Raw genomic sequence first — 23,841 nt, 5'->3', positions numbered from 1 at the left:
AAATAATGTTCCTGTACCACATCCCTGGGGCATTCTGAAAGTTTCTTTAAGTTTGTAGACTTCTCTCCATTCAGAATGACATGCGGTGTTCTGCTTGCTATAAACTCTTTAATCCAGTCACACTGTTGGTCTGATAATCCATACGCTCATATTCTTACATTCTTTCATTTGGTGCCAGGTGTGACACTAACAGTTAGGTTGTCATTTGTCTCCTGAGGGCACATTTAACTCTATAGTAATCCCTTTGTTTGCCAATTAAACAGACAACAAGATATGTCACTGAGCACAAGACCAAATTAATAACAACACCAGATACCATTGGACATCTACTTAGCCACCACCCCACCTCCACCAGCCACTCCATCAGCATAACAGTGCACAAATGTAGCTATAGTATTTCTGTATTTATTTAGATTAATTAAGATATTTCATCATTAAATAACACATATATCTGTATGTATACATGCTTGAAGATGAGCAAAACATGCTAGAAATGTGTACCATTATATTAAGTTAAAGAGAACGTATGTATTAGGGTCAATGAAAAAGAAATGATCTGGCGTCTGTAAAATGAAAACCGCTGAAGGGATCGTAATGCTGTTTCTCATGGAAAAAGGTGTGGTCCCTATAAGAGCACTGATGCCCCTAACTCACTGCTAGAGGGACAGGGGTGCACACACACATGACAACAGAGTGAGCATGTGCATGCATCAGCTGTCCACTGCACTCAGTAGTGCTGAAAACAGGGAAAGCGAGGCTTCAAAAGAAGCACAATGGGGTGCAATGCACTTATCAGCACTGGATGGAGTGCATGGAATGAAAATTCACTAAACAGTAGCACAAGTGTCTGTTGCACATGTCAAGACATGGTATGTACAATTCAAGGGACAGATATTGTTGGCCAATGATGCACGATCTGGAATGCCATACCATATCACGAATATCATTGTCCAGCGGGTGGATGCCCTCATTATTGAAGACTGGCGAGTTACAGTGGCAACACTGCCTGAGAGGCTGGATTGAGCATCAAAATTTGCAACCAACATTCAGTGCTCTCGATATACTTGTGCCATTCTTTGATTAATTTCCATTTCCTGCACCCCCTGCATTGTAAGGAAATGTATTATAACCCTTTCTCTTCTTTTACGGCCTTCGCTTCTCTGTTTCGGCACTACTGAGTGCAGTGAACAGTCAACACATGCATGTGCTTCCTCTGTTGTCACATGAGTGTGCGCCCATGTCCCTCTAGTGATGAGCTTGGAGACTCAGCACTCTGAGACCACATCTTCTACTGCAGACAACGACATTATGATCCCTTCAGTGGTTTTGATTTTAAAACTTCTGTCTAATTTCTTTTTAAATATAAATGTGACTTGTAGCAGTATAATGCAAAGAATAATTTCTAAGTTTTTAACACTGACTATTAACTAACACCAGACAATTTCATGTACTTGAGAACTAACTCATCTAGCCCAATTACAGGGGCACCAATAATTTAATGTAGAATATACATCACAATGAAACACTATTTTTTATATTCACACAGTCTTAACACATTCACCTTTATTATCATAACTTTCTCATGCAGTAAACAGCAGCTTATCTTGGCAAACTTATGAAAAAGTTATTATAGATATTATCTACAATGAAAGGTGGAACACAAGGTAAGTATCAGACGACAATCTAAAACCCAAAAATTTGTCCAAAATAAATGGCATGGTTCCATTAACTGAACAGTTAATCATGTGTGAAAAGCATATAAGTAGAACAAAACCAAGCAACAGATTACCAGGAAAAAAATTTGTCACAATCATTGAACTGTGATCAGTACATTTTAATTACACATTTTTACATAACAACATTTAAATGGCATCAAACTTGGTGTGAGAGAGGAGGGGAGACAAAAATAGACATATTTAAATTTAACTTTTTGTCATAAAGGTAAGTTTTACTTTCTAGAAATATGACAGATTGCTGAAAGGATAGGAAAGAGAAATAAGGTGACAATAGGGGTACTGAAATGAAAAAGGATTCTATGGAATTCTACTACAGCAAAAAAATGTACAAGCTGTAACTAAACTGTTTTATACAAAACACAGGTTAACTTTATTTTCCAGTTGCTATAGAAAGCACTTTAGAAGTTCCAACACATTCTGTTAACTGTCATCTGCTTTACACAGTTCAACTAAATATTTCATACCTGCAATTTAAAATAGTTTTACTATCCATTTGCATTAGTACTAATATAAAAACTGTACTCACTAAACTGTGCTGTTATGAAATACTAACTTCAATAATAGGACCACAGACTATTTCTACATTAGTGACTCATAGTAAAAGTGTTATGGATTTACCAGAGATATCTTCAAGCTCAGCTAGCATATCTTGTGTCAAAAGTGGTGGCAATCGCTTCGAGAAGAAATCCTTCAGTGCAGTAGCAACAGCATTCACAGGAATGTCAAGCTCACGGATATCAAAATTAGGATCTGCAATTGATTGCATTACCCATAAGTTATGTAATAACACAGCAACTACAACGGATAGACAAACAACGTCACTAGTGTTACAGTTAACTTCAATAATACATCTGTTTAATTTTCACAACTTTATGAACATCTGTGAAGTCTTACGTGAATTAAAAATAATAGAAAGAGTAAAGGTTGCCACTCGTTGAGCAGTCGACAGGCACATAAACAAAACTGAGATTGTCATTTAACTTTTGAACAATACGTTTCCTCAGAAAAAAAAAAAAAAAAAAAAAAAAAAAAAAAAAAAAAAAAAAAAAAAAAAAAAAAAACCCACAAGTGTGCAACACACACACACACACACACACACACACAGGTACAGGGCACAACAAAATGAATGAATGGGAATTTGAATTCCAATGCTGATAATTAAACTTGTGACACAATAACATCAGCATGGAGAATAGCATCAATGTTTTAAATTAAACAACAAGTAGTATTAACTGCAGGATACTGATATCAATAAATTCCTATCCTTACATCAGACACAACAATGCATTAACATTTAGCTTTTACGTCGTGAGTTAAGGCGTGCCAAGCAAAAACCCTTCTGGGACAGAAGTGTTTACTTTCTAATAGGTGAGAGTTTGGGGCAGTTAATTATGATGTATGTTTAAAGTAGCTGAGATTAAACATGCAGATTGATCCAATAGTCCCTTGGATCAGGCAGCCATACTGGTCTATGGAACATGGCACTATCGATTCACTAAGAGTACCATTGTTCTCCTTTCCTTCAAATACGAGGCAGATAAATGCTAAACATGGCCTTTATAGTATCTCAGGAAGTATTTTGGGTGAAATATGAGAGACAATAGGTTACAGAACCTGGCTGCTAGATGATAAACATCTGTAGCATTGCTCAAATTCCTATATTTACGTCTAAGTTTTTATCCATTTTACCTCCTGAATAATGTCATGATTAATTAGACACAGAATTCAAATTTTTCACCTTCGATAAAACAATTCAATTGTGCAGGTAAAGGAAACTGACTTCCATAATCGCCATACTTCTTAAGTATTATCAAATACTTTCACGTTAACATACATTCCAGCAGATTTACAAACTTTTATGTCAACATTAATCAAAATCAAATTATATTTCATAATATGGAAAATAGTTCAGTTTAGATTTAACACTAATGTTAGTATGAAGAAAATAAGAACAAAGAAGCAGGCACAAATAATACAACATTTATTTGATAAAATACTGAAGTGAACTTCACTTTTTGTACTGTTTCTAAGTGACCAAATAACAAGAAGTAATGGGAGGAAAGGAAACCCAACTAGGAAACATACTCAAAACAACATAATTACTCTACAACTAGGAGAAATTTGTTACTTCATAAATTGTTACTTTTAAAAGGGACATACCGACTCAAAATTGAACAAATGTGATTCATACAGCAGATCAAGACATGCACGGAAGGAAGGAAGGAAGATTACAGTTTAACTGCCAATCGACAGCAATGTCATTAGAGATAGAGCACAAGCCTGGATTATGAAAGGATAGGAAAGGAAGTTAACCATGCCCTTTTTTCAAAGGAACCATCTTGGTATTTTGCTGGGAGCAATTTAGAGAAATCACGGAAAACCTAAATCTGGATGGCCAGATGTGGGTTTGAACCCTCGTCTTCCCATATACGAATCCAGTGCACCAACCATTGCACCACATCACCTGTTGTCAAGACACAGCACACACTGTAACTGTTATATATGGCAACACTACCAATGTGCATAACCTGGTATGCTACAGCATGTTTAAGCTGATTTAATGAAGCAACATGTGCTAAACAGTAATAACAAAGATACATGGATGTTACATACTTCCATGGGATTAGAGAGAAGGACGGTGTGGTGGCAGGGGTGTTGAGACCATAATGATTGTTTATATTCTGATAGGTGCAGAGAACATCATGTATCAAATCTAGGATGTGCTTTCACCCGACAAGGAAATAGTCAGAATTGTCGTATTGAACCTATGATATTGTTTTAGCCACGTGTTACCATCCACTAAAATCAACATACTGAATTTCAGCTGCAGACACCATCAGGAAGTATCCTAATAAAAAATAAGAGACAGATACCCCCTGGATCTGGTTGGCTGTTTTTACGGCAAGTGTTGTGTGTATAACATGGAATGCACAGCCATCTGAAGAGAATTCCAATTCCAGGTTTTGTTAAAAGGGGAAGCAAATATCCTTTTTTCCCCTCAGGATCTTCTTTTAATTTTTGGTAACTGTTTGGAAATACATCTTTTTGACTCTAGTTGGCATTTAAAAAAAATACCCTGTACATCCAACCTCACCTCACAGGTGATAGGGAACCCTGTGAATGTTCTGCAACTGGCTACGGAGACACACAACAGATACCAACTGAAGCCACTGACAGAAAACATGCATCCACATTAAGTGATGTTTGAAATAGTTAATTTTTACACAAACATTTAAATAGTGCAGATATGAGATTAGAAACAACTGAAACACTTGGTACCATACTGTAGACTATAAATCCACCAACAGTGAAGAAGCTAAAAGAATTTCTACTTATGAAGATCTTTAAGTGATAGTGCAACATTTTATTATCATTTACCTCCAAATAAACACCACTAACTAGAATTACCTTATCAGACAAAGAAACAGCGGTGGTATGTTGGTTAAACAAAAGTGTCCAGAACACCTGTGTGTGAGTACCGTTCAAAAGAAATTTCACTTTGTCCATTTGGAATGTTAATTGCATAGAAGGAAAGACAAAGCTCCAAAATGAAGTACCACTCAAATGGATAGTACAATGATTTTGAACATACTGTTTTTTGAGCTTTTTTTCTGATGCCAGACAAAAGGTCATTTAGTGTCAGTGATAGTATTTTGAGAGACTGGGCTTTAGCTACTGCTAAAGATATAGGTTTACATTAATTTACCGCCTCTCAAATTTGGATAAGTTGCTTTAAAAAACTACATAACACTGCATCAAGAAAAATAATAATAAAAATTTTGTGAAACAGATCAGAAACTGAAGTGATTGAAACTAATGTAATGGAAACTTTTGTAACAAATGCAAAGCATAAGATCACTAGTTTTAGTGAATTTTTTGTTTACAATGTAGATCAGTCCAGTTCCGAAAAAAGGAACGTATGCTTTCACTAAAAACGGAAAAACATACAGAGACAAATGTGCACTCCACATCCGCCCTCTGTTATCAGAATCGATTGTTCAGTGTTACCCACACTATACGTCTGTCTTCAGAAATCAACATGAAATTTTGGACTACATGTGAAAAGATCAATGTTTTAGATAGACAATCATGAGGTTGAGTAATCAAAGTCTGGGGAAATTTGAGATTAAAAGGTTAAATTTTTCATGCATCACACTTTTCTTTTGTTCTGTGGGAACAAATACTTTCTCCTTCTAGAATCTTGGTTAATTTACAAAAAGTCTAAATCATTAACTGCCGCATGGGCTAAGAACTGCCCAGTTCATGGCTGCCAATGCTCTCAAAGCAGTAAGCATGATCCCAAAAAAAAATGTTTACAAAGGGACCTGGAAAATTCCACGAATATATGATACAAATCAAATTGAGCATATGTTGGCATCCAAAACATGGGCAAACGGCACTGAAAATGTATGCATGATTTTGGAAGCAAAATCAGACTCAGTCCACTAACATGTGGCTACAAAAATGAAGCAAAGGATTGATATGGCATATAAAGGGAAAACTAGGAGAATTCTGAACTGTGGTAAAGGACGTAACAGGGAACTCTACCCAACCTAGAAATGAGGAGTCATATTATGGTGAATGTAGACGTGTGGTGCAACAGAAGAAAAAAGCAAGATTAAAATGTCTCCAACAATATATCTAGGTTATGTATAATGAAAGGACGATAGAAACAGCCACGATGTGCAGAAGAAAGAAAAGAGAAGCCTTAAAAAGGAAGACAGAGGATATTAAAGAGCATTAAACAGGAATGAGAGTAGAAAGTTTTACAAGAAGTTAAAAGAAGGTCCATGAGGGTAAAAACCTAAATAATAGGCTGCAAGTACAAATATGGACATTTGCAGACAAGAAAGGGGAAATGATGGACAGAATATTTTAAAGAAATGTTGGAGGATGAGTGCACTGATGGGGAGCAACAGGTATTATAGAACACAGAAGAACCAAAAATAGAAGAGCCTACTCTTGCACAAGTATAAAGGGTGGTGAACTGTTAAAAACTCACAAATCTCCAGGAACTGATGGAATAATTGCTGAGCTGCTAAAGAGAGGAGGCATTACTTTATACAGATGGACACATAAACTTATCTGGTTATCTGGAATCAAGAAAGAACTCCAGAAGAATGGACGAAGGGTGTAATTCAGTCATATATAAGGAAGGCAACAATTAAAGGGGGATACTCTGTTGAATGTGGCACATAAGATTTTACCCAGAATCCTATATAACAGACTAGACCCATATGTGAAAGACATATTGGGCAGTTATCAGTGAGGCTTTAGGCCTAATAGATCAACTATGGACCATATATTCATACTGAGACAAAGCATATGAATGTAACATAGAAGTCAACAATATCTACGTGGACTTCAAGTAGGCTTTTGATAGTCTAAATAGTGAAAAAAATGATAGAATATATAAAACAGCCTGGCATAACAACCAATAGCTGATGCTCTTACACAATGTTTTCCAATCTGACCTTAGAAGTGATTCTACAAAAACTGCAGATATCTGGGCACATAGATAAAGACCACACAGTTTGCTGCATATGCTGATTATGTTGCAATTATTAGCAGATGAAGGACATCATTGGAGATAGTAGTGGTAGATCTGAAAGAAGCTGCAAAGCATACAGGACTCGAAATTAATGAATCAGAAACTAATTATATGAAGCTACACAGAACAGGGGACAATAACCTGGATTACTGATCAGCAGCAGATTTTAATTTTGAGCACAGAGAGGATTTTGAATAACTAGCAGCTAATATTTAGTTAGTTATATAATTTTCATGTCACTGAAATAAAAGCCTGCTTTTAGGTGGCCATATGTGTTATCATACATTTATACAGCTAATGATGCCCAATATGGTAAATCAACAGCTCAAAATGACTATATGGCTGTGATTAGGCCAGTGGCTACATATGAATGTAAAGTATGGATGCTGACCAGCACTGATGAACAACAACTGAGAATATTTTAAGAAGCCTACTACAGAAAATTTATGGAGGAATCTGGCTCTAAAATGGTTCAAATGGCTCTAGGCACTATGTGACTTAACTTCTGAGGTCATCAGTTGCCTAGAACTTAGAACTAATTAAACCTAACCAACCTAAGGACATCACACACATCCATGCCCGAGGCAGGATTCGAACCTGCGACAATAGCGGTCACTCGGCTCCAGACTGTAGCGCCTAGAACCGCACGGCCACTATGGCCGGTGGAGGAATCTGGGATAATGACCGTATTCTGATAGCAAGGACCAATTACGAGTTGGACCATCTCAATCAAGGAGCTGTTACTGTAAGGCTAATTAAAAGTAAAAGAATAGCCTGGCTAGAGCATGTCCTAAGGATAGTGGACACAAGTACATCTTGAAGTGGAAACTGCCAGGAAGAACATTAAAAGAAAGGCTATGTCAACAATGGCGGCACAACATGGAAGGAAACATCAGAGCCTTGAGAATAAGAGGATGGAGAAGAAATGTCAGCGAGATGGCAGTTAGACAAAGAACTTTTCCATCAGTGCAAGGCATTTTACTTAACATTAATAGATTAAATCATTATGGATAGACCACAGCAGTTTCCAGTTTACCACTATGACAACATTCTCATGTTGCAGTCATAAGTACACTATCAGTCTTCCTTTCCCCTGTTTAAAAATCTGGTAAGAGTGGCACTGCTTAATGTATTGATACTAAGCTGGATTCATCTCCAAATCTGACCCAATTTTGTTTCAGAACATCTAAGTCTGCACCTCAAAGGGCTGGAAATATCTCCCTTAATTGTGTTCCTAGTAAACAAAAACGTCTGTTTAGAGCATTGCATCAATATTTCACATTCTTGCAAAAGTTATAAGGAATAAAATTAATGTTGAAATGTTGGAAACCTGGTATTTATAAGGAACAGTTAAATGAAAATGAGACAGATGAGAAAAAAGTAAGTCAACTCTAAATGATTTTAAAAGTAATCACTGTAAATGTTGACAAATCTATCACACTGTGAGATGAGACAGTCAATACCTTAATGGAAAAACATTTGTGGTTGCCTACAGAAACATAATTGTATCCAGACATGCACCACTTCATCCAAACCAAATCAAGAATATCTTTCTTCAGGGCTCCAAAAATATGTAAGTGGCATGGTCAGAGATCAGGACTTTATGGAGGATGTGTAAAGGCTTTCCAGTGAAACTTCTGCAGCATAGTCGAAACAACCTTGTGCAAAGTGTCCATGTACTGCTGCACTTTAATTGTGGTGTTGTGTTCCAGAATGTCAATGATCACTGCGCCCTCGCAGCCAAAGAGGAAGGTCATCATGACTTTTCCAAAGCTGGTGTGGCTGTTGTATTAACTACTGCACAAGATTTGCTGGGAAGCCCTTACAATTCTCCATACATACCCTGTCTTTCACCATGAAAATTCCATATTTTTGGAGCCTTGAAGAAAGACATTCATGGCTGTCAATTTGCTTCAGATGAAAAGTTGCACATCTGAGTACAATCACGGTTCCGTAGGCAACTTCAACCATTTTTCCATGAAGGCACTAACTGTTCTTGTCTCACAGTAGGCTAAATGTATTAACAGTTATAGCACTTCATCTGCCTCATTTTCATCTGACTGCTCCTTATATTTGTATATACTCCATACACATTTGGGAGAAATGTTATGGATACAATATAAGCTGTATTTGTCCACTAATATTTAATTAATTTATGATCACATTCAATCGGTGATTAAGCACTTACCTCACAACCTAATGGGCAGTGATACAAGTTCAGGACGGTACACGAAAACAATTTCAAGGGTGGAAACCATGTGAAAAAATGTCATATTTCATTATTGCCTTACAATAATCTCCAGTTCATGTTAGGTGGTGAAATTCTGCATGTAGATTGTAACTAACATGGAGTACAAGTGGCAAAAAAACCATGGCAGATTTCAACATGACTAGCCTGACTATTCCCTTAAGAGTAACTCTGTCTTCACACCATATATCCTCATTATATTCAATAATATTAACATAAAGCTGGGAATGATGTAAGAAACAAGGAATATGCAAAAAGCACAAATGTGAAAACAACCACTCTGTAAGGACACTGTGGTACTGGTTCTGCAGGTATGACTGAGTACTGAAATAATAATGTAGAACTACAGACTGTTACAACAGTCTTTATTTATGTATTTTTTTCACCTAGCAGGAATAGAGACTTCAGGCACACTCTTACATCTAACCAGACTTTCTTAGTGAGTAAACATTACAGATTGTATGGTACATGAGCAATATTTAATAATAATAATGACGATGACAATGTATAGTAATGAATATTAGTTGACCCACGCAAATAATTTGCACTCTATCCTGCTCAATTACCAGCAGGTAATACAGTAACAGAGATATACATAAATACAAATACCTATTAATGAAAGGTATTATTTGAATAGTAGTAACAAATATTAGTCTCTCTAGAAAAAATCAGTATCATTATAAACAATATGTTTAATTGTAAAACATATACCAAGCAAATACTGTCTTTGTCATATTTTATTTTTTCAAACTTCTTTATTTTACAAAACTTCTTTAAAAATAATGTAAGCAGTTATAATGTGATCATTGTTAACCTTATGGCTGATGTGTCTTCAGCACAAACATAAATATCAGTGAATGTGTAAATTTGTGAAAAAGTATAACTGCTCATGCAAAAAATACATTCTGGTAAATACAATCCTGCCCTTTAAAGCATTTGACCTTACACTTTATTAATTGTCACAACAAACGCTCTTTCATTGCAAATTGTTTTCTTATCATTTGGAAAGACAAGGTTGGAGCAGAAGGTGTGAGGTTAATGGGCAGTATGAGCTCATTTTTAGACAAGTCAATGAATTTAGCAATGATGTACTCATCTAACTGAGTTACAACTAATATTGCACAACAATGAACCCCTGATTAGCATTAAGATTTCTAACTAACGCAATAATAGCACTTTTCTTTACAAGCAATTGATGAAGTGGTAAACTGGATGGAATTAATGAGTCCAAGAATTCTGCAGGGCACATATGAATGTTGTTAATGTCTTCAAGATGGACAGAATCCAGAGCTGAGGTAGACCTTTGCCTCTACATGTAACAAACTGGAAGTCACAAATTAATTAACTGTTGTACGGTCATCATTATCTGAACATAGTATCGCCTGCAACTAGAATTGCATAACATTTTGTTCATTGCTTTCTGTGGAATTGAATATGGTAGCAATAAAACTATTGTAATTACAATAACAATGTTTAGGAATTTTGATTGCTTCATTGAAGTAATCTGTTCGATTTCCTAATTCACCATTACTCAACTTAAGTAACGACTCAGTGAATATGGTATTATAATTTGCCCTCATATCTTTAGCCAGTTTGTGAATTTTAACATGACACCATAACGGTTATCATTTAAATGTCGTTTCAGCAAAGACTGTTCCATTAGCAGGTCTAATGATGTGTGATATTTGAAGGGAATCTCCACCAAACAGAATTATTTTGTCTCCATAAGGGAGATTATTATTCATTGAAAGTCGATCGACAACACTTAGCACTTCTTTCGGAACCAGTGAACTCTCATCCCAAATGATGAGATAAGAGTTACAGAAAAGTTATGCATCCTTAGTGTGAGTGAGAATTAACGAGACTGATACATTTAAGATAGTTACAGGTAGTTTGAAAATTGAATGAGATGTGCGTCCCCCTGGCAGGAGATTGGCAGCAATACCTGTCTATGCAACAGCTAAAACAACTTTGTTTTCACTTCATAAAATGGGATACAAAGCTTTGCAGACAAATATTTTTCCAGAGACTCCAAGTCCATCAGTGAGGCAACAGTTGGGAATCTTATTTCTGACTGAATCAGCTACTGCCTTCTGTTCTTCATTTAACTTTTTCACGGGTCAGCAGGTGGAACTGTTGGCAAGATTTGCCATGAAATTTAAAACCATTCTCCGATTCTAACAACGTTAGGTTGTAGACTTCAGGTGTGTGTGTGCTGTCTCTGAAAAATCTTCTGAGAGTGTGTCCTGATATGTTCACAACTCAGGTATATTGACAGAACAGAATATACAGTTGATGGCAAAAATCTGTCTCAACTGTGTTGGCATTTGGTGTCTGGCAGCCTCCTGCAAACATTCTTTCCATCCAGTGTTAATTAATGACTAAATGTAATTTTTCTACAGTTTAAAGTAAAGAGATCCACAGTATTACATCAACTGTGCCTAGACCGTCAAATGATTGTTGTCCTTAGACATGCAGAAGCTGTACTTGGAGGTGGATTCACAGTGCAGGTGTGTCCAAAGTACTTGGTGTTTTTCTTGTGAATAATCCATTGTCCTTTTGACCACACAAAATGTTCTGGAATTTCATAGTAAAGGTACTTGTGTGAGGTAATACTGTACTTGAACAATTAAAAAATGCCACGAATTTGTAGTCCCTATGAAGGTTAGCCTGAAAGTACATCAAGTGTTGTTCTGATAAATGGACAACAGATCGTCGCTTGATCGTATGACATCGGTGGAAAAGCCAGACTTCGCGTAATCACCATAGAATCTCAGGTGGTCTCACATGACAACAACTCAAGTAAATCTTGACTTCATCAACAACAAGTTGTCATTCACCTTCCGAATCTGAATGCAATCCTAAAGCCATGCAGTCATTTCTGTTATACACATACTTGAACAAATATGTAACAGATTTGATCAAAGAACAATGTTCAAGATTGATATGAGAGTGTTATTTTCTACTGAGAAATCTGCAGAATGGTTCAATCCATCGACTATCAACAATAAATGATCGAAATGTCACTGTAATGCCATTACTACATCGTCTATAAATAGGGTAACCATCAACATTTAAGTCAGTTCCCTCCTGAAAATGTTTTAGATAATTTTTCATATTTTTTGTTCTTGCCCGCAGGGACTGTTCAGATTGACAGTACCACAAGGTCTGTGTACCAAGAATTCCTGAATAACTTCAAAATATTTGGGGTCCATTTCTTTATCTGGAATTTCTGGACAAATTAAAGTGTCTACATCTTCAAATGAATGTAATTTATCTTCATTTGACAGAATGAGCACAAAGTGTGTATGGCGGAGATCTCCCTTTTGCAATTCAACAACATAAACATAACCAATGACTACACCTATTACATGTGTTTTTAAACAGATTGTGTAATAAAGCTACCAAATTTAACCATAGAAATTAATTCAGATCTATGTTCATCTGTTTCAGCTGAGAGGTAATTTCAGTCCACTTGCAGTTGCAAGTAACTGTGAGAAGCAGATCAGGCTTTCCTAAGTGGGCAACAATGGCTGTCGCGTCTTGATAATTTTGAAGCATACTGCAAGGACTCTCATTGTAAGCAGAAGGAAGATCAATATATATATTCCCCAATTGCTCCCCCTTGTTCAGCATCAGTGTAAAGAAAGTCCATCAAACCTTTGTAACTATCAGCTTCAAGTTCTTTTTGATGAGATTGAATAAACCTTCTACTTTGATATAACTGTCAACAATATGTTGTTGAAATAATTTACCTGAAGCATGAATTACAGTGAAACCCTCTCCAACTGCTAGATGATAACAATAGTACTGTAGCTGTGTTGTGACTGTTATCAATGCAGTATCATGAACTTGAACATGAGGCTTACCTACAGTCCATCCAAACTCACCATATGGAAAAAGCAGTTAACCGCACATCAGATCAAAATGAGGATTCAAGTAAGGTACTGTCGTAAGTGTGCCAGTTCTTTTAGAACAGAGGACAAAATCAAAATTACCTGGTTGTGTTCTGTCACCAGTGCTAAAAACAGCAGCCACCTCACTAACTGTAGGCACATTGGATCTTCCAGGGTGAAATGTATTATTAGTATTGAATTGTATTTGAAAATCAGGTACACGGCGAGCTACATCTTTTGCATAAGGATTACGTGTATCAAGCATTTCCCTGCAACAGGTTCTATTGGCTTTATTCTCTATATGATGATGTAATGGAGTATCAAAATCTATAATGAAGAGGTCAGCATAAGTTGGTGCAACTTCCTACCATATGATACACCTATCCATGCAATGTGGACTGCTGCAAGAAATATCACCTGTCTTAAACTAAACTGATGCAAATGCTAGAGCATTGTTAAACTGTCTAATATTTCCTATGTTGTTCTTAGTATAGTCATTATTCAGTTCTATGAGGTTTTGAAGCTCTTTACAAACTTTAATGGGGTCTAAGTTAACCTCCCCCTTGTGGAACACATGGTAGCTGAATTGTCACCGAACTCCCATGCAAGCAACCTCACAGAACAACATGCACACATTTGGTCCATATTATCAGCACTGTGTGTTTGAACTTCATTGCCTTTAAGGAAAAGACGGGCAGAACAATATTTTTTGGTAGTTTATGTAGTTGCATTTATATTTTGATGGAGGTGAAGTAGGTAAGTTGGTGACACAAAGTCGATGTCTTGCACAAATTGTTGCCACTGAACACTGATAGGTCTTGTCTACAGTTGCACTGAGCTTCTCTATCTTGCTGAAGTTGAAGTTGTCTATGTTCATCACTTCCTCTGGCATTTCTTCTTCTACAGTTTGTGACATGTTTCTATGGTGTGGAATGCTCTCTGGCTGGATGTCACTCTCTCGATATTATCATGTTGTGCCTGATGGCACTGTAGAAACTTGAAATACAGAAGAAAAAAATTAGCAGACATTTGAAAGTTTTTGGTTTTTGTAATTATTCATTTGTTAAGAAAAATTAATAACAAATAAATATACCTGGTCATAATTGTTTGTTGGCCTTTGCTAGTGATAGAGATTAATGGTATTGAGTTTAAAATAATCACTGTAAAGTAATGATGAATTAAAAGTTAAATCTACTAAGTAATAAATTAAGTTATAAAAGTAAATGGTACATACCCGTGATGATGAAAGTTGATGTAATTCAGTTTGTTCATGCAGCAAATCACGTGACAGACTACTCTTGCGTAAAGAATCTACCAAACTGCAGCCACAGTCGTTCGTGTTAGTTAAACAGATTGTCAACAGACGGCACATTCTACACTGTTCTTAGAAAAATGTTTTCAAACTAAAGTTTTTTAACGAAAAAAATAACTTTAAACTATCTGTGCATTTTTCGTCATTAGTGGTGAACCTGGAAAATGATGTCTCAATCGCTAATTTTGATTAAGTGACATGGGATATATAGCATGTGAACATAAAACACTTTTGGGAAATTATATAGCTATATGATGTGAAATTACAAACATGTCAGTCTTAGTAACATTAAGCAATTTCCTCACTATGTTCTTTAACTGGGTATAATAAGCAGATTAGATGGAAAGAAAGAAACAGAAATGACGAGAGATGCATAGAGAGATAAACTGCACTGATGATAAAACAAAACTTTAATCTCCTCTTGAATGCAGAGTAGTTTTGAGTAAGATGCAGGTTACATGATAATTTGCTCCATTGTCATATGGCTTAAATGGGGCAAAGGAACAGCCAAGATGCTCGACGTATCCAATATGGTACAGCAGTTGTGGAATGGTGATAGGCATTTGATACATGAGGAGAGGTACTGAGGACACCAGTGAGCAGGTGTGGCTCATAGTTAGTCTCTGTGGTGAAGGCACCCCAAAATACACATTAAAATATATTTCTCAATGACATATTATAGAATTTAAGTCATCAGTAGGCATTTCAAATATTCCACACACTGGTTTAAATAGTGACAGTCAATGCTTTAGGACCTGCCGATATCGAGTGATGTTTTCTTAACAAGCAGTAGCTAATCTTATTGCTGTGCCTTGAAATGGCAGTTTAGTTCTGTGTAACAGAGGTCTGGGGGCTGACTTCAATAGAGTGCAGCAGTTATGGGCCTCCTGAAGGTTCTGGCCAATGAACAGAGTAGCTGAAATTTCACTACTGAATCTCTGTCTGTGTACGTCTCTATTATGCTTTGATTTGTCATTAACTGACATATAGTATACACTTTTTTATAGTTTTTTGTTTCTGACACTGGCGACAAAACAGAAAACTTCAAGAATTCAGGAATTTTTTTTTTGAAGGCTAGTTCATCTAATGTTGGAACTGGATGGTGTCTTGAAGCAGCACATTTAAAAAATCAGAAATTCAGGTTTCCTTAGGTCTATTCAAAATGATTCAAAATGGACTCCTGTATTCCATTTATGAGGCATGCCTCAACCTCATCATGAGTGAGTTGTCTAAGACAAGTTTCCTCACAATCTAAGTTGATGAAACCACTGACTGTGCAAACTTATCACAACTGGTGCTAATAATTTGGTATGTGTTATTGGAGATAATAAATGAAAGATTTATTTCCTCTGTATGACAAAATGTCACACTGCAGATGATGTAACTGTAGCTGTTCTCTGCAAGCTAAACAAAAGTAAATGGAACACATGAGAAACTGATACCTCAATGTTACAGTGGTGCTCTTGTTAAGAGTGGCCACAAAAGTGGAGTTCAACAGAGAATTAAAGAAGTATATAAAATGCTCACTTTATTTACTGCTACACACACAAGTTAAATTTAATTGCTGAATGTTGTGTAACAAGCCTTATGCAAGTGCAGATCTTCTTCAACAACTCTGAAAGAATTCTTACCCGTCTTTTCCCAGTTTCCTAACCACTCAGCCATTCTTGACAAGATAGTGAAGAAACGTATTCCTACATGTCGCCATTCCATCAGTTAGAATTTCAAATTGTACAGCATTACCACTCTATACAAATACCAAACAGAAATTGTCGAGTGCATGCAAAAAAAATTATTGACAGTGACACTAATGATCACAGGACAATAAACAAGGCTATGCGACTTAAGGGTTTCCTGCAAGATGAAGATTTCCACTTCTTGTTAAATTTTTTAATAAAATCATGGCTCATTGTGACATTCTGTTCAATGAACTACAGGAACGGAATATTGATGCAGTGAAAACTATCGGACATGTATCTCATTTTGCACTATCTGTTCAGCGTGTTAAGACCTCTACTGACATTGATGATCACTGGAAACAAGAAGAATCAATTGCAAAATGGAGACATTACATGGAATCAAGACAGATGCATGTACTAGATGTACTTGATTCAGTTTTAACGATCACTTTCCAGTTGCACAGCTGTTTAAACTTTCATCTTCATGAAAGCATCAAATTATTTTGGCAAAATAAATAAATAAATAAAATAAAAATTAAAAAAAAAAAAAAAAAACACTGAAAGTAGCATAATGACCTGAATGAGTTGTACACCCATTCGGATTTTATACGGAGCTTTATACATGAAAAGAACTTGGCAGAAGCTTTCCTGAAAGAGTTAAACAACTGTAAGTAATTGTGACCTTCCCAATGGCAACCAGAGATGCATAGCCCTGCTTTTCTATGCTAAAATGGGTGAAAATATTCATGTGAAATACTATGAGTGACAGACAGACATTGTGCACTTGCAATGTGTTATTGAAAAAGAATTACTGAATCGTTCAAATTTCAATGAAATGGCCACAGACCAATTTGCAGCGCGGAACGGGAGATGAGCTGATCGTGTCTACGAAAAAATGAATTAAGGTAAGCAAAACATGCATGAATAGGTGATAAGAAGCAATTCCTTTGTTCAGTTGTGAAACATGGCATTTTTTGTAGGGTAGGATGAGAATAACGAATTTAGAAGAAAAAAAATTATATATAGATATATAAAAACAAAGATGAGGTGACTTACCGAACAAAAGCGCTGGCAGGTCGATAGACACACAAACAAACACAAACATACACACAAAATTCAAGCTTTCGCAACAAACTGTTGCCTCATCAGGAAAGAGGGAAGGAGAGGGGAAGACGAAAGGAAGTGGGTTTTAAGGGAGAGGGTAAGGAGTCATTCCAATCCCGGGAGCGGAAAGACTTACCTTAGGGGGAAAAAAGGACAGGTATACACTCGCACACACGCACATATCCATCCACACATACAGACACAAGCAGACATATTTTAAGGTAAGTCTTTCCGCTCCCGGGATTGGAATGACTCCTTACCCTCTCCCTTAAAACCCACTTCCTTTCGTCTTCCCCTCTCCTTCCCTCTTTCCTGATGAGGCAACAGTTTGTTGCGAAAGCTTGAATTTTGTGTGTATGTTTGTGTGTCTATCGACCTGCCAGCGCTTTTGTTCGGTAAGTCACCTCATCTTTGTTTTTATATATAATTTTTCCCACGTGGAATGTTTCCTTCCATTATATATATACAAAAACTTGTAAATTAGAAACACTGCAAAAGTATCTCAGTCACATATTTCTACTAAGATGAAACTACTATAGAAATTGTTATAAATAAATGCATAAAAATACTAAACACCTACACATGAATAAAAATACCGCACATAGTAACTCACCATCAAATATTTTTATAAATTAGTTCTATCCTCCTGTCCTTTTTCTAGGCATACATGTTGATAACACGAGATATGAACTCCTGCTGTTTGGTCGAAGATTTCACAGTTCCCTTCTCTATAGCTAGAATCTCCAAGTTTGACCATCTGTCATATGTCACTGTGTTGTGAAGGTATATTTTCATATGTTTTAATGTACTCATGATTCTTGCGCAAAACGTGCTGGTTGCAAGAACCAACAATAGTAATTTCACACATTCAGAGAACACGTTTTTTACTCCAGTGTTTATAAGGGATCTAAGGAGGTCCTAGCACTGTAGATGTTCATCCTTGCTGCTGTATATAAATATAAGTTCTCCTTTCACCTTTTCACTGACAAAGAAGGGATATATTTTAAGTACTGTAGTTTTCCAACTTCATTTATCAGGAAATTGTCTGGCCTACTATAACCTGAGAACTTTTTTCTCATCTACATGTTATGTAAAATCTGTTCCATGGAAGTCATGGAGTCTGGTTTCCATGTTTACTATCATTGTGTCAATTATTTTGAATGCCAGCCATCTCAAATTCTGAATACTTGCTTCTGTTTTGTTAAAATTAATTTCGGATACTCCTGCTGAATTTATTAGGCTCTAAGCTTCCACAATGCATTTCAGAATAATTTCCTCACATCTTAGCCTTTCAACAGCCTTAATGTAGTTTTCAGTTTCAAGCTTACAGCATCTTACGCTCACAGTTTTTCTTTGCAAGACGTCAAACTAGATACCTGTATGCTGGAAAATTGGATTGTACAGCTGCAGTAGAAAAAGAAAGGTTTGATCATTCTCTATACTATTTAGCACAATTGCTTGATGTACAGAATTATTATCCCACCCTTCATTCTTTATCACATCATTAAATGCTACTCCAAGGCGTGTGTAGTAAAGAATAACAGTTTGTACAGGACTTTGTAGTTTAAATCCTCTTACCCTCAGAAGTTCACTTCTTTTACTGGAACAGCTAAAATGTGTGAAATCATGATAGATTTGCCACAAACAGTTTTACTTGCGTAATCTTTTTACAAGCATAGAGGAGAACCAGGATCAACTCATGGGTATCACAGTAGATAAAGAGAGGATATGCTTGTTTCACAATAGAATGGACACCATAATTTTTCCCTGCCCTTGCACTGCAGCAGTCATATGTTGCAATACTAATTTTTTGAAATCAATATTCCAACTGCTTAGCACTCGCAACAAAACAGTGGCTATACCTTGTGCATCTGATTTTTGGATACTTCATAAAACCCTATGAATTTCTCTTGAATTCCTCTTGATTTATTATCTGCAAAACAAAAAATTACACTCATCTGAATTCTAGTTGAGACATCGATTGTTTTGTTGGCTTGTACTGATGCAAAAGGATTATTTTTAACTTCACTTGAAATTTGTTCTTCAACAGCATCCTCGATAAAAGCTATTAATTCATTCTGTATATCATCAGCAGTGCCTTTAAATACCCAATCGGATGCTAAGTGATCTTTCAAAAGTTCTAAATTTTTTCCTTTATTTAGTGACACCTTAGATTTGTCATGACCTTGAAGAGCTAACTCTTGCTGTGCTAAAAAGTAGATAGTCGAAATAAGTCTCTTCATTATACTTCTGTTTCAATCAACCTTCTCCTATGTTTTAAGGCATCCAGGCATGTTGTTTCTAAAAGCGCGTGGTCAATTTTCTACTGTACTTAACTTTTTGTATTTAACAGCTGCTGTGATATGTAAAATGAAACATGCAAACGTTTTAGCTTTTGAAAGGAAATTCTGAAGACTCTCTTAGCCTATTTACCACTAACCATTTCAAATAGCACACAGTAAAAAGAAAAAAGTTTGTTCCTTGCAGCACTGCCACTTAGCCAGGGTTTTGAATTGTACCATTGTGTTCGGAAGTGTCTCACAAATTTTCCATAAGCTTTTTAATAGACAGATTTGGTGTCAGCTTTCATTCTTCACCAGGAGTTTATCTTCCAAAGAAAGAGAGAGAATAACGTAGGGTTTTCGATTGAAAAATTCAGTGAATCTTGTGATGAAATAAATGCCTCCATGGCAGTTTGAGGCAGCCAACAACATCATGTGTTACAAAATAATAATTTAAATATTAGACAACTTACTGTTTTCCTTTCTACAACACAATTACAAGACAAATTGATGATGACAGCAGAGATGTGACAAGGCACTCCAAAATATACTTCACTAATCAGTTAATCACTACCACTACTTCCTACATTTTAACTACAAAATTCATGTTCCAGGTTTCTTCATAAACATGTCTAGTACTATTGACATGAAAACCTACAGACAAACTATGGCACTACCAATGTTAGAAATAAGTAAGGCTACTAAATTTTAATCTCAGGAACAATGAAAATACGTAGGCTATTTCCTGTCATCTTGCAATAACAGCCAAAGATGCATTCACATTTACTTTCTATGGATTATGAATCTCTTATTGTTCTTTGCGTTTTAAACAAACACTTAAATTACTAGCTAATGGTTTCTGATTCTGTCCAGCTTGCTGCTAGCATGCTAGATGATGCAAAGTCGTGCTATCTGTTAGGGAACTGCCGAATGATTGTCATTCCACTTAGGCACGTATCCACCTACCGGCGAGAAGCAGAAACAAAGCAAATGCCAGCTTTTAAAAATTGTATCCACGCTGTAGAAAGCCCAGTCTGCCACATGAAAGAAACGGGCTTACTGTGCATGCACGTAACAAGTACAGAATTCTGAGCTGCTACAGGTTGAAAAGCTAGAGGAGTGATGGATTATACTGGCGGGTGCATATACGAAGTTCAAACGTAAAATATTTGAAAACATTTATGAGGGTACATGATCCGATTGGATTAAATTCAATTCGGGTGAATTACGTTGGAATCTTGTGGAGTACGCTCAGCCTTAGAGCCTTAATGGACATTTTGCCACTGCCTTTGTTATAACTACATTTTAGCCTACTAAACGAAGCACATAAGAAGGATGATAACATATTTATCCAAAGATGTCACATTTTAGCAAAGCAAATTGTACTAAAAATGACATGTTTTGGAGAGATCCTTAATGCACTACATCAGTTAAACTCTATGGTTTCATACAGAACAAGTATAAGTATGAATACAGACAAATGTGGTATATTAGCTTCACAAACATGTTAGTTGCAAGATTTGCTTCTTTCAGCAAATCACAGCACAAGGCAAGTGACATCCCAGAAACATCACAGACTGAACACACTTGAAACATTAAACATCTCAAGTTTAGGATTGAAAAACTGAAAAATATTAACATGCAGCAAAGCTAATACACACCAAATTAAAGATCTCTCCAAAATGAGCCTTTTAGTACAATCTGTTGAGATAAAAATGTAAGAAATGTGATGTTGGCTGGTAAATATGCTACCTATAAATCTAGTAGCTAGCTTTTGGTGTTATTTAGTACTTGATTAAGAAATGGAAAGAGGATACAGTATTTAAACTGTTGACCATAGTGTGATATTTTACACCCCCCCCCCCCCCCCCCACACCAAAAAAAAAGAGCTGTGCTTGCCAGTGACTAAGAAACTGATGAAGTAAACACCACGTGTTAAAATCATAAAATCATGCCACCTAGCCATTTACATCCAACTTGAGTATAGGAAGGGCAGATATGACCAAACAATCGAACGCTGAACACGTATCTTAGGAAAATGTTCATTGCTAGCTCAAGTTGTTTGGTGTTTCCACTACTTCCTATATTTGTTTTATGTTGAACAACAGCATGGTAGTAAATATTTGGCAGGGTTAAATACTGCACTAATTTTTGTTTAATTTGAGGTGGAAATATTTTTCTAAATTTTTAGTTTGCATGTCGGCAGGAGATTTCCTGCAAACTGCAGTAGTTTGTTCTTTGCAATTTAGATGCTCATCAAGATTATGCCAATATCTTTCACAGTTTTTTGATATGGTAACTGGATACCATTGAGAAATATTGAAGAGAATGCTTCATGAATAAAAGGCACTCTGGCTATAACTGACAAATTGAAGCAACTGTAAAAATGTGTTGGTCAGTCACAAAATAGAGAAAGAAAAACAGTTACCTTCTTCAAATTTCTGGAAGAGGAGATCTACATGTGCTCGATTTCCAGGAACTCTGTAAATTCCCTCTGAGTCAAGGCCTTCTTCTTCTATGAACCTAACACATTTTTCCAATAGCAAAGGGATATAATTACTTTCCGACTGCGCAAAGTCTTGTAAAGTTGCCTGATGAGTAACTGGGCTACTTTTCACTTTCTGTTTAGAGCGCTTCTTATCACGCTCTTTTTCCTTTTCAGCCAGCTTCTTAAGTTTCTCTTCCTTGATGCGTCTTTTCTCCTGCTTTTCATCTGATTTCAGTTTTTGTTTATCCTTTCTGCGAGATGCTTTGTCACAGTCTTTTACCTGAAAGAAAGATCTAGTATTAATTATGTTTTAAGAAGTTTACAGCAATCAGTATGTGGATCTTCTGCATACTGACCAATTTAATGGATGTTAATACTTAATTATTTTAAATCCACAAGAGTGTTACATACATGACTTAGAAAAGAAAGATATAGTGCTCATTGCTTTCATTTGTGCAAGTGCTTTTGCAGGAGAATTAACCACAGTATATAGAAAGATAAATATATTATAACATAGCTTAGAGATAATCACTATGGTATGGTAAGTTCATGGCTGTATGATGAAATATGACAGAACAGCATACTACATTAAATGTGGATGCAAGCTTTCTCAGCACACGGCGTGGATGAATTCTTCTTATGAGTAATATGTTAATTTCAGAGTGACTTTTGATAAGTTTCTTGTTTGTCCTACTCTACAGAATTTGCCAGAATATGACAAGCGAGAAACTTGTTGAAATGTCACTCTGAAATAAATATATTAAATGGCTGATTTTCTGAGAAGATGGTGAGCAAGGAGTTGATTGTGCTTACAATTAACCATGCAGAAGTGGTGGTGGTGGTGGTGGTGGTGGTGGTGGTGGTGATTATGATGGTAAAGAAATAAAAGAAGTAGGAAACTCATGAACGGAAGAAAATTAGTTGTGCAGAGGAGCAGAGTTGTTGTGGAACAAATGTAACAGGAAAATCAAAACAGTTCATATATGGGATATCTGCAGAGTGATGGACTTGATATCCTACCAAATGTATAGGTCGTGATGCTCTCTGTACACACATCCAGCACTGGAAATCAAATGAAAAGAAATAAGTTGATTCAAGAAAACTGCTGTCTAAGAAACACATATAGATGAGACAAATTGAGTACCAGAAGACTAATGATGGGTACATGGAGCAGTAATGTGTTTTATGAGTAAAACTGAGAATAATAATGAGGGAATCCATCTCATCACTGCTAACATAGAACTACTACAATTATTTTTAATTATCTCTTTGACAGAAGGTTGACACATTTCATCCAACCATACTCTCGCACAGTTGTTTGTTTGTTGCCACTGACAATCACCACAAAAACTGGAACAGTTCTACTAATTACCTTAAAGAAGTAGCTTTAATTTCATAGGTTGAAAATGTAAGTTCCACTTCAATTTCGGAGCAAAGAAGCAATACCATTTGAAATTAGGTGAACTAGAAAGACAGTACAGCCTTAACTTTTCAGATTACCGACAAAACTATGCAACAAAGCTCTCTCTTGTAAATCTAATCTAG

General features: G+C 36.1%; 1 protein-coding gene and 1 long non-coding RNA gene across 5 annotated transcripts in view; both read right to left on the bottom strand.

Moving 5' to 3' along the window:
- Positions 1 to 23,841, bottom strand: part of LOC124721237 (rho GTPase-activating protein 190) — a 301,992-nt gene that overhangs the window by 10,813 nt on the left and 267,338 nt on the right. For all 4 annotated transcript variants that reach the window (XM_047246094.1, XM_047246095.1, XM_047246096.1 and 1 more), the window contains 2 exons: positions 22,237 to 22,576; positions 2,355 to 2,486 (listed from right to left, as the gene is read on the bottom strand). In XM_047246094.1, coding sequence (XP_047102050.1) covers positions 2,355 to 2,486; positions 22,237 to 22,576 — 472 coding nt within the window. The remainder of the gene's footprint in view (positions 1 to 2,354; positions 2,487 to 22,236; positions 22,577 to 23,841) is intronic.
- On the bottom strand, positions 14,398 to 14,871 carry LOC124721239. The gene is made up of 3 exons (XR_007006302.1): positions 14,666 to 14,871; positions 14,525 to 14,551; positions 14,398 to 14,427 (listed from the first exon to the last, which is right to left on the bottom strand). It is a non-coding gene; the product is annotated as an uncharacterized LOC124721239 (long non-coding RNA).

The sequence above is a fragment of the Schistocerca piceifrons genome, chromosome X (genome assembly GCF_021461385.2).
Source record: "Schistocerca piceifrons isolate TAMUIC-IGC-003096 chromosome X, iqSchPice1.1, whole genome shotgun sequence".
In the NCBI taxonomy this organism is placed as follows: domain Eukaryota; kingdom Metazoa; phylum Arthropoda; class Insecta; order Orthoptera; family Acrididae; genus Schistocerca; species Schistocerca piceifrons.
Note: the sequence above shows the minus strand (reverse complement) of the source record. Positions and strands in the feature narration are given on the sequence as shown.